Source organism: Atta colombica, unplaced genomic scaffold (genome assembly GCF_001594045.1).
Source record: "Atta colombica isolate Treedump-2 unplaced genomic scaffold, Acol1.0 scaffold38, whole genome shotgun sequence".
Classification (NCBI taxonomy): Eukaryota; Metazoa; Arthropoda; class Insecta; order Hymenoptera; family Formicidae; genus Atta; species Atta colombica.
The window spans coordinates 3,165,653-3,180,131 of NW_017259490.1; the positions used below are offsets into that span (position 1 = coordinate 3,165,653).

Below are 14,479 nucleotides of genomic sequence, written 5' to 3' on the forward strand. Positions count from 1 at the left end.
TATTATAAGTCATAACTTGTTTCCTTATTCTTCGGTAACATCATTTTAGGACTCGTACAAAACACATATTCACAAATTACATCTAAAAATAAGGTACAAATCTTTATACATAGATTTATTGCTTCGTTATACTGCATATTTTGTTTTGTGAATATCGGAGCACCATTGCTTTCAGATCTCGTTAATAAAAAAAAAAAATTGGTAAATACAAGACCTAAATCTAGTAATGCACGAGTGATAAAATATGTTGTAACACATAACACTCATACGTGTCTTTTTTCAAAACATCAACCATATGTAAGTATCAAAAACACAGTAGAGAATCCTTTAGACCAAGATTTCGAGCTCTTACATTTACATTCCTCGATGTTTTCTAAAACAAAAAAACTTATATATCGACTTATTTTCATTAAAAAGATATTTTCATTAACAAAGGAAAGAAATAACTTACTTTCTTTGTTTACTTCATCAACGATAGTGGATTTTCCAAATTCGCCATAACCAGAGCAACCTACTAAGGGTATTTTGGGGAATAATCTTTTAAATATTGTTGATTCTACATTAGTTTCGTTATACATTTCATTTCCGCGAGCTATGCACATGAACATAAATCCTATGGAATGTTTCTTTAACTTGACTTCGTTCTTAAATAACTTTAGTTTTGCTTCCGCTTGCTCCTTTGTACGATTTTGTAAAATAATGGACCACGTCTGTATAGAACCAGTAATCAGGACAGCAACACAAGATGGTATATCCATTCTATGAATTATTCTATGTCTTGTTTGTCTTTTGTACAAACTATCATCATTTTCTATATGTTGTGCATAAAGATCTTCCAGCACACCACCCCATACAGAAACTATTTCATTTTCTTTGCTGAATATATGCAAAAAGACATAAATATGTATTATCAAGTATCAGTCATTGTTATATAACAGTTGGACATAATAATTACTTGGATATATGTATTGCTTGGATTAAATATAAATTATACCTTTTTTGTATAGCTCTGGCCCAACGTTTTGCTGTTGTACGACCTTCCAAATTACAGAATAACATTAAACACGTTTCGTGATTTGTCACTGATGTTTCACGATTGACAATTGTGCTCATTATCTTCCGATATTCGGCTGTCTTCTGTATACTACAGTGGTCTGCTATTTTAAATGATTTTATTCTCACGTTTGGAATTTGTGGCAAAAATGCACATACCATATTTGGAAATGGATCTTCCATCTCTTTATCCATAATAATACCTCTACTATATAATATTATAGTTTCACAATGTTCAGGTAGTAAAGTTTCTATGCGCTCTTAAACAAAAATAAAAAATTAATTTTAACAATCCCAGATTATTCTATAATTTTGGAAAAAAATAAATAAAAAGAATAGTATTAAAATTGTATTAAAGTAATCAAAAAGTAGTTTGTCATAATTTAAAATAAAATATTTATTAGCTACTTATTGATAAGGTCTTTTTATTCCTTTAATTACTTATTTGTAATTTCTAAGGGAATATAAAAAATTTTTATTATATACCTTCTACATCGCGTGGTGTATTTTCAGGAATAAAAAAAAAACCGGCTGATGGTTTAATTCTTAGATTCTCGACATTTAAAAAATCTACAAACAACTGTTCATAAAGTTGTATAAAGCAACAAGGGCCTCTAGTCCATTTCTCATTATTTACAGCTTCTAACCAGGATCTGAAAAGAATAATTTTATGCTTAAATTTTTATTATGCTGTGTTCAGATAATAATATATATATTATTATTTGCCTTCATTTGCAGACGATAATGTAAAATATCAATAATTTTATCATGTTTAAACATTTAATATGAAACATTGTAAACAGAATGTAACTCAAATCTTATTTGTATCCATTTGTGTGGTCATCAAATATAAGTGTTTAAGATTACATTAAGCAAGAATTATTAATGCATCATCAATATGTACCTGCAAACCCTCGCAGCTCTCGCTAGATCCCTGGCATTTAAATATTGAAAGACAATTCTCAAAATATCGTAGGTTAGGTAAGTATTGGGATCCAATATATTTTCATTGCTTTGCGTTGCACTATCATTATTTTCGGATGCAGGTTTTTCTTTCCGAATTTTTTTTCGTACTGGATCCTCCATTAATCTTTTTCAATTTAAATCAGTTGTTCAATTTAAATTGCTTGTCAAAATATCACAGTAAAACAACACCACTGTGAAAATAGCACAAGAATGCAGATCGCAACATGCACCAACGCGTACTGTAAACACAGTAGATATGTGTCGCGTGTCGTGTGTATGTGTGTGTGTGTGTGTGTGTGTGTGTATGTGTGTGTGTATATATATATATATATATATGCATATATAAAATTAAATGATTGGAGGACTCCTATCACAAGAACAAGTCGGAATAGATTCGCCGATTGGTTTTTTCCCTAGCCATATGGCTGCGTTCAGCAGAGAAAATTAATCAGCTAGTGCTTAGTGATTCTTCAATATGATTGGTTTCTACACTTAGATCCAACAAAGAACTAAAGGAAAGAACCAATCATATTAAAGAATCACTTTTTTTTCTAAGCAGCAAATAGAATTTGAGAAATAATTGAATAATTTCAATTAGAGACCATTTCGAATGATATCCAATTTTCCAAGACAGTTTTAAAACAACTGAAATGACATTTGTTTGATATCAAATGTTCGATGCATGAATATCAGATAACAATTTCTATTATTTAGAATTCTAGGAAATGAATAACAATGTGTTGCATACATATTAAGTATGGGAAAAAGTTCGTGGCGTTTTTTTAAAGCCATCTAATGGGAAAAACTTAATATAACGTTATGTATATACATATATAAAACATTGTTTTGTAATTATTATTCTAATTATTTTACATACAGGTCTCGATTTAAGCCTACATAGTGTTTATTTTTTATCATTTTTTAAAATTAAAGTATATTACACGAATCTTTTATAAGTATATAAAAGTTTATTAAGATAACAAAAAAATTTATAATTCTCACAAGATAATCTTTAACATAGATATATTACACATCATTTGCTTTAAAATAATTTTAACCAATTAAATGTACCTGAATAAAAAATTAAATTATGTTTGGCATCGTTATAATACCCGGTTGAATGTATGATATCGACATTGACACATATGCTAATACTATTTGAGAACCTTTCGCATCCTGTTGCAGGCGATTTAACTCAACAGGTTGTAAAATCGAATCTTCTTTTCTGTAATTTTTTAATTGGGACTTATTAAACATTATTTGTACGGAAATATACTTTTTTAATTATCAGATAATACCTTATCACTACCAGGCTGTACAGTGGTTGACCAGGATTCGCCTTTTTATAATGATGTGTACAAGAATACACATTATACGATATCTTATATTTGCTTTTTTTTCTTCTAACAGTTCTTTCTGGTGCTGATTTTATTATAGCGAGTTTACTAAAAATTTCTGTCATTGAGGATACGTTTCTCGGACTGACTAAAGGATTGAGAAATTTTACGACTTGCACTTCGGTGCAATCTTCCTCACTTTCGTTCAAATTTTTACAATCTTCATCGTCGATTGTTATGGTTTTTTCTTCAAACCATTTTTTCTTTAATTCTGTCCATGAACTAGTTCCTAGACGTGTTGTAAAAGAAGGTCGATTAATAATCTCGTAACCGACTAAACTATTAGTATCATCGTGTCGTCGTCTTGCAACAGAATGTGTATTGCTGTGCATCGACGCATTTTCAATCATTCTCCGCTGACAAAATCTTTGCTGCCATAAAATATTCTGATAGAAATTGTGTCGGAGTTGATTCTCCGTAAAAAAATGTCTAGTTCGATATCCTTCTATGATCGGTATCATGAAATTGTTCATCTGTATGGTGTAACTTCTTTGCTGAACAGTGTTCCCATGGTTACCAAAGGCAACAAATAAATTATGAAATACATTCTGCGTGACTCTATTTTGTAAATAAACATCTGGAAAATAATTGAACGGAAACCTATATGCGTAAGGCAAGCTAATATTCATTCCATGCATTTGATCTACGGAATAAAAAGATCGCGATGGACTACGTAAGAGTGAACGTTGATTTTGAAAGGAAGCGTTTCTGTTATTAACTGCAAGAGGATTCTTAGAATGAGACGTGTTTTGTCTCGCATTAGTTCTATCATTTTTGCAATTCTGTCGCGCTCGTTTGTCATTTTCCTGCATATTTAAAATCATCGTTCGATTGTATTGGTATGTGCTTTTCTGAGGCCTTATATTGTGCGGTATATATCGCCTGGAAATTTTTTCGTTAATTTCCGATTGGAAGGCAATATTTGGTAATAGATTTAACATTTCCATTCTTGTCATACAACGTGGTAATTCCTGAACTTCATCATCAGATAACTCAATCACCTAATTAAAAAGAGAAAAAATTATTATTGACAAATTCTTTATACTATACATTAGTATACATATTTGAGAATATCTTACCTCATGCTTTGACTTTTTCACATGTAACTCATCAATTTGCAAAACTGCCTTTCGTTTCTCTGGATATCTGGAATTTTCACTGGTGTCAGAATCGATTATAGAAATTTCTGGAAATGATATTTTATCGTTTCTTTTAGGCAATTGTTTCACATTACGTTGAATGCGAGTACCCGGCCATGATACTTTACATGATGTGTCTCTGAGAATTTTGATATTGCCTAACAAAGTTTCATCGGAGATTATTTCTGGTTTAGAATGTCGATTTTTTTCTTCATTGTTTGCAACCTTTTCTGTCACATTATTTTCCACTTCTCGGAAAGTAGTTGGCTCATTTTCATGACGTTTCACTATATTACATACAACCTGATCTACTAGATCAGATATTACTTGTTTTACAAATTCTTGTATTATAGTCTTTTCATGATTTTCCATATTAATAGATTTATCCGATGTTTCCGGCATATTGTTCGTTAAAGTTAGTTTTGATTTCTTTATACTTTGCTTGTTCTGTGGTTGGTTATCAGACATTCTCAGTCCATTCTCAGGATCAACAATAATTTTCCGTTTAACAAGAGTAAACTCATCCGATCTATTACACTTATCTGACTCTTCATAAAAGTAACGCTGTATACGGTAACCATAACGTGTTAATTGACTATAAACTCTATATTCTTCCAGGGTACATAGTGAGTCATCAATCAAAATTTCATATGCTTGCTGAATCGAACATGATAATCCATTCCAAATGAGTTCAAGACAATTCTATAACACATATAAGAGAATACATTAAATAAATATGGTGTAATAATTGAAGCATTATTAAAAAATATAATATACAAATTATAGAAAACATACTGTTTCTATGAGAAATAACGCTTCTTCTGGTAGTAAATATAAAGAACCATTTCTCTCCAGACCAAAGTTGCTCCAGTCTTGGCCAGATCTTTTAGTAACAAGAGCTCGCTTTTGGGATGGTAGCCACTCGGCACTAGCTAATTCTGAGATACGTTCGACTCTCTCGACATTTAATAAATCTTTACGCTTTTTAAGTCCTTTCTCAATCTGAATATTTTGTAGCCAAGAGTTATCAGGTTCAAAATGCTTCTTTCCACTTTTAGGCAAAGTCTTTAAAGATCTCTCCCATTCCTCTAGTAAGCAAGTACTGATACCCTTGTTGCATAACAATTCTTTGGCCCTGTTAATAAAGAATCAATTTTTATTTGACTAATTAATTATCATTAAACGCATGCGTTATTATAATTATAATTTTCAACGAAAACAAATGATATAATTTTATTTTAATCTTTTATTTCAAGATTTAAATTCAAGATTTAAATTCAAGATTTATTAAGGATAAAATAAATTTTCATTTTTTTAACAATTCTCAAAATTAAAATTTAAAAAAGAGAATAATATCACATATATGAAGAATAACAAGTAGAATAACATGATTTCTTTATATTTGAGCAATGCCAATTAAATCACTAATAACTTTGGTTAATTATTTTGATGAAGAAACTATTGTAAAAAAAAAATGTTATAAACTGTAACTCACGTTAGCGTATTGCATGGTAATTTTTCAGGTGGTTCATCCATCACGGAAAATAGATATCCATCCACAAATATCTACGGGAAACAATGCAGAACGTATGAAACGTATTTCGAGATACGCATATTAAAAGTTCTCAATATTATTTAAAATTCTATACTGTGCTTAAATAACAGGTATCCACACCGGCAAAAGATGAATTGTGGCAAGTATATAGTATTCGACAAGATCGATTCGCGTTATATACACAGTACCTATATCAGACGCGTGATATATCTATTAATTGATCTCAATGTTTGTTCTTTGCAGCTATCTGTACTCTTCTCACGTCTATCTCTTTTCAATATCCATCTGAATATTCATATTATTTTTTTGCTGCAAAGAAATAGAAAGTAGAATATAATATAGCTTTAAAGAACACACCTCAAGTTATGTTTGCAATTCCCATCTTTCCTCTTTCTTCAGGAGCTTTCCAATAAGCGACACTGGCTGCGTTCAGCGAACTCAAGAGTTGAGTAAATGCTCGCTACTGTTGATGTATTCTTTCAGATATAAAATGCTGATTGGATGATTTAAAAGAATACACCAATAACAGCGAGCCATTATTGGAACATGCGACGCGAACAAACTTAGAACGAACAATCGATACCTAGGGGAAACAACAGTCATTTCAATGCTAGCAACCTTGCCGTTGTTCATATTATAGACGACAAACGAAGGCTCCGATTCCGATTCCCTGCATGTCTCCACTGTCACCAATTCACCAGTAACAATAAACTCCAAGTTTGTAACGTTCGTAACGGGCCACTCCTCTTGCTGATAATGTCCACGCGATGTATGTAGCCGACGTGCCTGACGTCTTGGTTTGAGTATCTTCGTTCGTAGGCTTGAATGCGGTGATGCTAATCGTGCGCAACACACGCTGACACGGCGGATTCGACTTGATTAGAAAATCGTGATTCCGAGGTGAGCGCCGATGACACGCGAGTCGAGGAATGTACGTTTGGGCGTTGACCGCCGCTCACTGCCTAACCCCGCAAAAGCGATTTCGTTTCGCGTAATTTTTTAACGTATCGACGGCTACAGTGTCGGAAAGCGATACCGCCTTATTAAATAACACAGAAAATCAACATCTTACAAGTCACACAAGTATTGCCCATAAAAGGCTGATGCATATATGTGTCAAAAGTTGTATTTATTTACGTCATGGATTTTTAATATGGCTAATACAGAATAGGGGACAATTGACTGTAATTGATACTATGAGTTCTAATTTTGAGTGTTTCCCAGATATTTCATGTTTATTCTTGGCTGTGTTCAGAAGAAAGAAAGTAGCTTTGTTATTATTGCAAAATTCTTCAACGATTGATTTATACATTTAGATTTAATGAGAGTAAAATCAAATATATCAAAGAATTTTATAAAAGTTGCAAAACTGCTTTCTTTGTTAAACGCAGTTTGTTTAACATTCGATGACCAATAAAATGATATCTGAGTGACATTCGAATGAGAACATGGCTTGGATGCTTTCTACAAAAACTATGTTCCAAAATTGGCAAAACTGCCAGTAAAAACTGCCACTAAAATTGAAAAATTATAGTGTACATAATGTAAACTACAGATTTTCAGTATATCAATGAATTTTGGAAAATCAAAGCCAAAGAGACATAGATAACATAGTGTAATACAGTGAATTATTACGTCTTTGTTTGATATTAAACAAAAATAAAATGATTATTATGTTCTTCGTCTTTTATGTTCTGGGCTATGTTCCAAGACAACAGTAATTAAACTCTATGTTTGTGTGATGTCAATTATATATTTTAATCCTTGTGTCATTTCGGTTTTTGACTCACAACATGAGAGAGCATTTTTTCTAAGAGAGTATTTTTTGAAAATATTTTCAAACATTTTCATAGAATATAAATTAATAATGAATTATATATTTCAGAAAAAAATGTTAGTCTGGATACTCTTATTGTTCTTGGCTTCTGGAAATGGTCAGTTTACCCAGGAGCCAACAGAATCCACTCCCAGACTTCCATGGAATCGTTATGATGAACGGGATCAGAATACAGGATTTTGGAATCCTGTAGGTCAAAATGAAAATGTTATAATTAAAGACTCGTGAGTATTGCTATATTGAACGTGTAACATAGAAAAGTGTATATGAATACGAAATTATTTAACGTAACGAACATTTTTATTTGCAGCACGTATTTCATTGTTGCGTCTCGCATGGTTAGACCAGGTCAAGTGTACAGACTTGCTGTGAACATTCTTCATAGCCCGCTGCCTATGATGGTGCGTACATCTATTCAGCGAAATGGTGTGGAAATAGCAGCGGATCATCAAGAAGTAAAAGAGGGTATACCTGAAACTTTAATGATGCGCATGCCACCCACTTCCGTGGATGGTGACTATAAGTTGCGCATAGAAGGATTATTTAATAGTTTAACAGGTGGCCAAGCTTTTTTAAATGAAACCAAACTGATATTCTCGCAACGTTCTATGACCATTTTCATACAATTGGACAAACCCGTGTATATGCTGGGCGATACAGTACGTTTTAGAACAATTCTGATCGATACGGAATTGAAAGCTTATGATAATCCTGTGGATGTATATATGTTAGATCCAAATAGAAGGATTATGAGACGATGGCTCAGCAGACAAAGCAATCTGGGTACAGTGTCGCTGTCGTACCAGCTTTCTGATCAACCGGTTTTCGGGGACTGGATCGTGCAAGTAATAGCTCAGAATCAAGTGGAGGAGAAGACATTCCTTGTAGAAGAATATTATCAAACGCGTTTCGAAGTCAACGTCACGATGCCAGCGTTCTTTTTTGACAACGATCCTTACATTTACGGTATCGTTCAGGCAAATTATACATCGGGCGCACCGGTGAGAGGTAATCTGACTTTAAAAGCTAGTTTCAAACCACTGGATAGAATACGCAATCCCTCAGCGGCGATCGAACCAGTTGAGAGATACTTCAACTTCAATGAATATTATCCATCGTGGTTTAGGATACTTAATTTTTATGAGGAGAGAGTACCAGTATTAAGATTCTTCAATGGAACGTATCATTTCCAATATCCTATGCAGGAATTGCTGGGCTTTGCTCCGTCGATTGACGGAATGGAAGTCACTGTGGTTGCGACAGTGGGTGAGAGATTTCTCGATGAGGTGATCGTCGGTTACTCTAAGGCAAGGATCTTCAATTCTACCACAAAGATTCGTTTTCTTGGTGGCAGTCCACAGGTCTTCAAGCCAGCGATGCCGTTTACTTTGAACTTAGTTGCATCTTTTCATGACAACTCGCCATTACGACCCACGCAGCTCAGGGACGCCATGATGGAAATCCGCGCAGACATCGAGATGCGATCTGGCGGACGTCGCAACATTGATATCCAATATCCAAGGGCATCACCAGAACATGCGGATGCATGGGTCGTGAAGATGGATCTCAGGAAACAGCTCGGGCTAGATTCTGATCGCGCCAGTCAAATTCTGGACGATATCACCTCCATGAGAGTTCATGCGCATTTTACTGATGGTGAAGGTTACAGGGCTCAGACCGAGTTGCTACTGCTCGCCCATGAGTCTCCGAATATGAAGCACATAAAGATATCAACATCTACCGAAAATCCCAAAGTCGGTCAATACATGATATTCCATGTACAAACTAATTTCTATATTGATGTCTTTAACTATCTCATCATGTCTAAAGGCACTATCCTTTTGACTGGTGAAGACAATATGCAACACAATATAAAAACTTTCGCGATTCCTCTGAGCCCTGAAATGGCTCCTGTCGCAACGGCGGTGGTGTATTACGTGGGCCGCCATGGCGAAGTTATTGCAGATTCCCTGACCTTCCCCGTGAACGGCATTTCGCGCAATAACTTTACTGTATTTATCAACAACAAAAAGGCAAGAACAGGCGAGCGCGTTGAGGTAGCTATTTATGGTGAACCTGGCGCCTATGTTGCTTTATCGGGTATCGATCGTTCATTCTACACTATGCAAGCAGGCAATGAACTAACATATGCAAATGTAATCTCAAAGATGGCTCATTTTGATGAGGAGACCAACGGCACGCATACGCACACTTGGCAGTATCACGATGGTGATCCAGACGAGATGATATATTTTCCGTCCTCCACCTTTGGTATTGATGTCAATCGCACGTTTGATTATATTGGCCTAGTTGTCTTCACAGATGCTGTGTTATACCGACGACCTGATCTGTGCAATCGAACGCAGGGTTTCGGCGAATGCTTAACTGGTCGATGCTACAGATTGGAGAAAAAATGCGACGGTGTATTTGACTGTGAGGATGGCACAGACGAGGCGCGATGTGTCGAGCGGAACGCGACTGACTTGGCACAATTCCGTAAGGACCGATTCAATCGAATCCAAAGGCATTATGAAAATGTTTGGCTGTGGAAAGATATCAATATCGGCCCGCATGGTCGACAGATCTTCAATCTGGATGTACCACGGAGACCAGTACATTGGATGGTTACCGCTTTCAGCATGTCGCCTAGCATCGGGTTTGGTATGTTGCCGAAAACGCTAGAATATATCGGAGTCTTGCCGTTCTATATAAACGTAGAGATGCCAGCTCACAGCAGACAAGGCGAGCAAATTGGTATTCGTGTGTCCGTCTTCAATTACATGCACTACAATATTGAGGCAACAGTGGTATTATCGGGATCCAAAGACTATAAATTTGTTCACGTTGAGGACAATGGCATTGTGCAGTCGTATAAACCGCGTACTTCTTTCGGCGAACATCAATTTTTCATCTGGATCCCTGCTCAAGATGTCAACATTGTTTATCTGCCCATCGTACCAGTAAGACTAGGCGATATTAAAATTCACGTTTATGCGACTACTTTAATTGGCAGGGATTCGGTGACTCGCAATCTGCATGTTGAAGCAGATGGAGTGCCGCAACATCGACATCAATCAATTTTGCTGGATCTTAGCAATCGCGCCTATATACAAAAATACTTGCACGTGAATGTCACTGAGACCCCGATCATAACGTATGATGAGAACCGTTACTATGTATTCGGATCTAACAAAGCAACTGTTAGTTTGGTTGGTGACGTAGTGGGGCCTATTTTCCCAACAATGCCGGTGAATGCAACGAGCCTTTTGAATCTGCCGATGGACTGTGCCGAGCAGAACATGTTCAGTTTCGCCGTTAACATGTATACCACCCTATATATGCGCTTGATTAATCAACGCAATCGCACACAAGAAAAGGAAAGCTTCTACTACATGAACATCGGCTATCAAAAACAGTTATCGTTCATGAATCCTGACGGATCTTTTAGCTTTTTCCGTACTGATTGGAACCAATCGATGCCGAGTGTTTGGTTAACAGCATTCTGCGCACGGATTTTCCAAGAGGCTAGCTTCTATGAGTGGGAGAATTATCTTTACATTGATCCCGAAGTGATTTCCCAAGCGATTTCTTGGATATTGAAACATCAGACACCGGAAGGCGCATTCTATGAAGTGACCTGGTTACCGGATCGAAAGATGAACAGTTCCTTAAACTATAAAAATGACATAATTGCTCATCGAAACATCAGTCTCACTGCTCATGTACTCATCACACTGCAGAGTGTCAAGGATCTCACGGGTGGTTTAGGTTCTCAAGTGGCCCTGAGCGCGGCCAACGCTATCAAATGGTTGGAGAGAAACCTGAAGTTATTGGAAGAGCGCGGTAAACCTTATGAGATAGCAATAGTGGCCTATGCACTCTTGGTGGCGAAAGCCTCTACTGCTGAGCAAGCCTACAACATCCTGGCGAAACACGAACAAATAGAAGACGAATATAGGTACTGGGGCAGAGAATATGTACCACTTCCTCCGACCAAGCAGGAGAATCAGAAGACATTTAGGCTGCCACGCTTACCCTTCAATTATGATTCAGAAAACATAGAGACAACTTCATATGCGCTACTTGTTTATGTCGCCCGACAAGAACTTATGTTAGAGCCAATAGTGAGATGGCTGAACGTACAGAGATTAACGGACGGTGGATGGGCCTCTACTCAGGATACTGTTTGGGCGATGAAAGCGCTAATGGAATATACTGTCAGATCGAGAATCAGGGATGTCAGTTCGCTCTCTGTAAACATAGAATTTAGTTCCATAATGAACAAGACCGAGACATTGACCGTGAATCACAAGAATCTAGCGAGACTTCAAACTATCGAAGTATGTAATATTTTGATTACGGTCCACTTGATGTTATAAATACTTGAAAGCATTTTTTTTATTAGCCAATTAATAAAATTCTTTTTTCCCGATTAGTCAATCGAAAGCTTTAAAACATTTATAGCATCAAGTGGACCGCATCTTTTGAGACATATTTATGTTTCGTGAAACATATTGAAACGCTTCCCTTGCACGATTATGATTTTTTTCAGATCCCGCAAGCGTGGGGCATTGTAAAAGTGCAGGCGAAGGGTGCAGGTTACGCCATTCTGCAGATGCACGTGCAATATAACGTTGATATAAAGAAATTCCAAACAGAACCACCGATTAAAGCCTTCGATCTAGTCACCAGAGCGAATTTCCATGGCAGAAATCAGTCTCATATCTCGTATCTTTGCTGTCAAAGGTGAGATTGCATATAATCATAATAATATCTCGCCATTATTTTTATACTCATAAAAATGTATTACGTTTTTACATAGATGGACGAATCTCAACGAATCTATGCGGTCCGGCATGGCTGTGTTGGATGTAGCTGTACCAACCGGTTACATAATCCAGCAACAAACTCTAGATAAATACATCCTATCGAAGCAAGTGAGGAATCTCCAGAGAGCACGTTTCCAAGAAAGGAAAGTACTCTTTTATTTCGATTATCTGGACAGCGAAGAGACGTGCGTAAACTTCACAATGGAACGTTGGTATCCGGTCGCAAATATGTCACGATACCTTTCCATTCGCGTTTATGATTACTATGCGCCAGGTATTTATATATTTTCACTAAATTTGCTTATATTACGATATTATATTACGATTGGTCCATATTGATATTTATTATTTACCATTGTTTTCAGAACGTTTCAACGAATCTATATTTGACGCACTGCCTACATACACATTGAATATATGCGAAGTTTGCGGTAGCTCCCAGTGCCCCTACTGCCCAATTTATAATGCTGCCATGTTATTAAGTACACCAACAGGTTTCCTGCTTATCACATCGCTTATCGTGACAATAACGAGATACTTCCGAACGCAGCAATTCGACGACGATCTGTTAACAGCATGCTCTATTTAGCAATAATATAAAGGTAAAAGTATTCGATTCTTATTCAATTGCCATAATTTGCCTCTGCTAACGGAGCACAAATATGGAACGTTACAATAATCAGAACATAGTACATGTCCACGAATCTCATTACTATAAATATCCGAGGAATCGTTTTATATAATTTTGAAATATGACATGCATATGCAATGACTAATGTTAATGATGAGTTTTAATTCTCAATTTCTATTTCCAGTGAAACTAATCACTTTATAATTTTAACTGTTTTTGTATACAATGCTCATGCTGAAGATTTTTTTTGCACAATCTGTTGTAGCCCAGGATATTTCATAATTATAAAAATCTCATTTTTTTGTATACTTATTTTTATATAGTTTTGCACCTTCAAACAATAACTTTAGAAAATCATTTTCAAGAATTAAAATAAGAATTAATATTTTATTGTTTGCTTGAAGTAATATAAATATAGAAAAATTTAGTATTATTAAAAAAAATTTTTTAAGGCTGAAGTTTAATTGAAAAAAGAAAATTTTATTTCTTGTAACTATAATTTAAATTTACAGCTGTACAGCTTTGATACAACTAATGTGAAATAAATTTATCGTTTACTTATTATATAGCCGTAACAGCTTGGTTGCGTTGTGCCGTTCGAAAACATTTATTATAAATGTTATTAAATAAATGTTAAAAAACTTTATTTTACATGTACATGCTTATTTCTATTTTACAAAGTTTGCAACTAGTAAACGAAATCGGAGAAGACATTCGTGCAATTTCTGGACTACTAGTATATTTCTTCTATCAGAAACTAATGTTAAAATTCTAGTTTTTATTGTCAATCATTCATACTTCGTGAAGATCAATATGTCTATTATTTTCCAAGAAACTTGTTTTTATTCGATACTCTCAACTAAGAAGTTAAAATTGTTTTATCTTTTTTCATATATGTATATCTATGTATATCTGGAATTACATATAACTTTAATTTTGAAAACATCAAATTACAGCTGTAAATTTAAATGATTAAGTATAAGTATACTTAGTATAATTTAATTATACAAAGTGCACAAAACTGATTCATAAGATTGCACGATCAAAAGTAATTATTTCTGGAAATATTAAT

The 14,479-nt window shown here is 35.0% G+C and overlaps 3 protein-coding genes across 3 annotated transcripts; 1 reads left to right on the forward strand and 2 right to left on the reverse strand.

Moving 5' to 3' along the window:
- Positions 1-100: 100 nt before the first annotated feature.
- Positions 101-2,236, reverse strand: LOC108690939 (F-box only protein 22-like). Its single transcript, XM_018198494.1, has 5 exons — positions 1,958-2,236; positions 1,540-1,706; positions 995-1,313; positions 452-876; positions 101-373 (listed from the first exon to the last, which is right to left on the reverse strand). The coding sequence occupies exons 1-5, from the start codon at positions 2,137-2,139 to the stop codon at positions 288-290; spliced, it is 1,179 nt and encodes a 392-aa protein (XP_018053983.1). The 5' UTR covers positions 2,140-2,236; the 3' UTR covers positions 101-287.
- An 866-nt stretch (positions 2,237-3,102) lies between these two features.
- On the reverse strand, positions 3,103-6,421 carry LOC108690933. The gene is made up of 6 exons (XM_018198487.1): positions 6,299-6,421; positions 6,051-6,121; positions 5,351-5,690; positions 4,496-5,257; positions 3,318-4,417; positions 3,103-3,244 (listed from the first exon to the last, which is right to left on the reverse strand). The coding sequence occupies exons 2-6, from the start codon at positions 6,089-6,091 to the stop codon at positions 3,103-3,105; spliced, it is 2,385 nt and encodes a 794-aa protein (XP_018053976.1). The 5' UTR covers positions 6,092-6,121; positions 6,299-6,421.
- Positions 6,422-6,833: 412 nt separating this feature from the next.
- LOC108691057 (CD109 antigen) lies at positions 6,834-13,589 on the forward strand. The gene is made up of 6 exons (XM_018198688.1): positions 6,834-7,010; positions 7,996-8,171; positions 8,258-12,287; positions 12,500-12,693; positions 12,770-13,050; positions 13,142-13,589. The coding sequence occupies exons 2-6, from the start codon at positions 8,002-8,004 to the stop codon at positions 13,363-13,365; spliced, it is 4,899 nt and encodes a 1,632-aa protein (XP_018054177.1). The 5' UTR covers positions 6,834-7,010; positions 7,996-8,001; the 3' UTR covers positions 13,366-13,589.
- Positions 13,590-14,479: the final 890 nt, after the last annotated feature.

What these genes read in the sequence shown, in the direction of transcription:
- LOC108690939 (XM_018198494.1), bottom strand. Translation starts at nt 2,139, where the DNA reads ATGGAGGATCCAGTACGAAAAAAAATTCGGAAAGAAAAACCTGCATCC. An exon ending in AGAGCTGCGAGGGTTTGCAG is followed by an intron (nt 1,707 to 1,957) that starts GTACATATTGAT and finishes TATTCTTTTCAG; the next exon opens with ATCCTGGTTAGAAGCTGTAA. An exon ending in TACACCACGCGATGTAGAAG is followed by an intron (nt 1,314 to 1,539) that starts GTATATAATAAA and finishes TTTTTGTTTAAG; the next exon opens with AGCGCATAGAAACTTTACTA.
- LOC108691057 (XM_018198688.1), top strand. Translation starts at nt 8,002, where the DNA reads ATGTTAGTCTGGATACTCTTATTGTTCTTGGCTTCTGGAAATGGTCAG. An exon ending in AATGTTATAATTAAAGACTC is followed by an intron (nt 8,172 to 8,257) that starts GTGAGTATTGCT and finishes TTTTATTTGCAG; the next exon opens with CACGTATTTCATTGTTGCGT. An exon ending in TTATGATTACTATGCGCCAG is followed by an intron (nt 13,051 to 13,141) that starts GTATTTATATAT and finishes CATTGTTTTCAG; the next exon opens with AACGTTTCAACGAATCTATA.
- LOC108690933 (XM_018198487.1), bottom strand. Translation starts at nt 6,091, where the DNA reads ATGGATGAACCACCTGAAAAATTACCATGCAATACGCTAAC. An exon ending in TTACCATGCAATACGCTAAC is followed by an intron (nt 5,691 to 6,050) that starts GTGAGTTACAGT and finishes CTTTATTAACAG; the next exon opens with GGCCAAAGAATTGTTATGCA. An exon ending in CGTTATTTCTCATAGAAACA is followed by an intron (nt 5,258 to 5,350) that starts GTATGTTTTCTA and finishes TATGTGTTATAG; the next exon opens with AATTGTCTTGAACTCATTTG.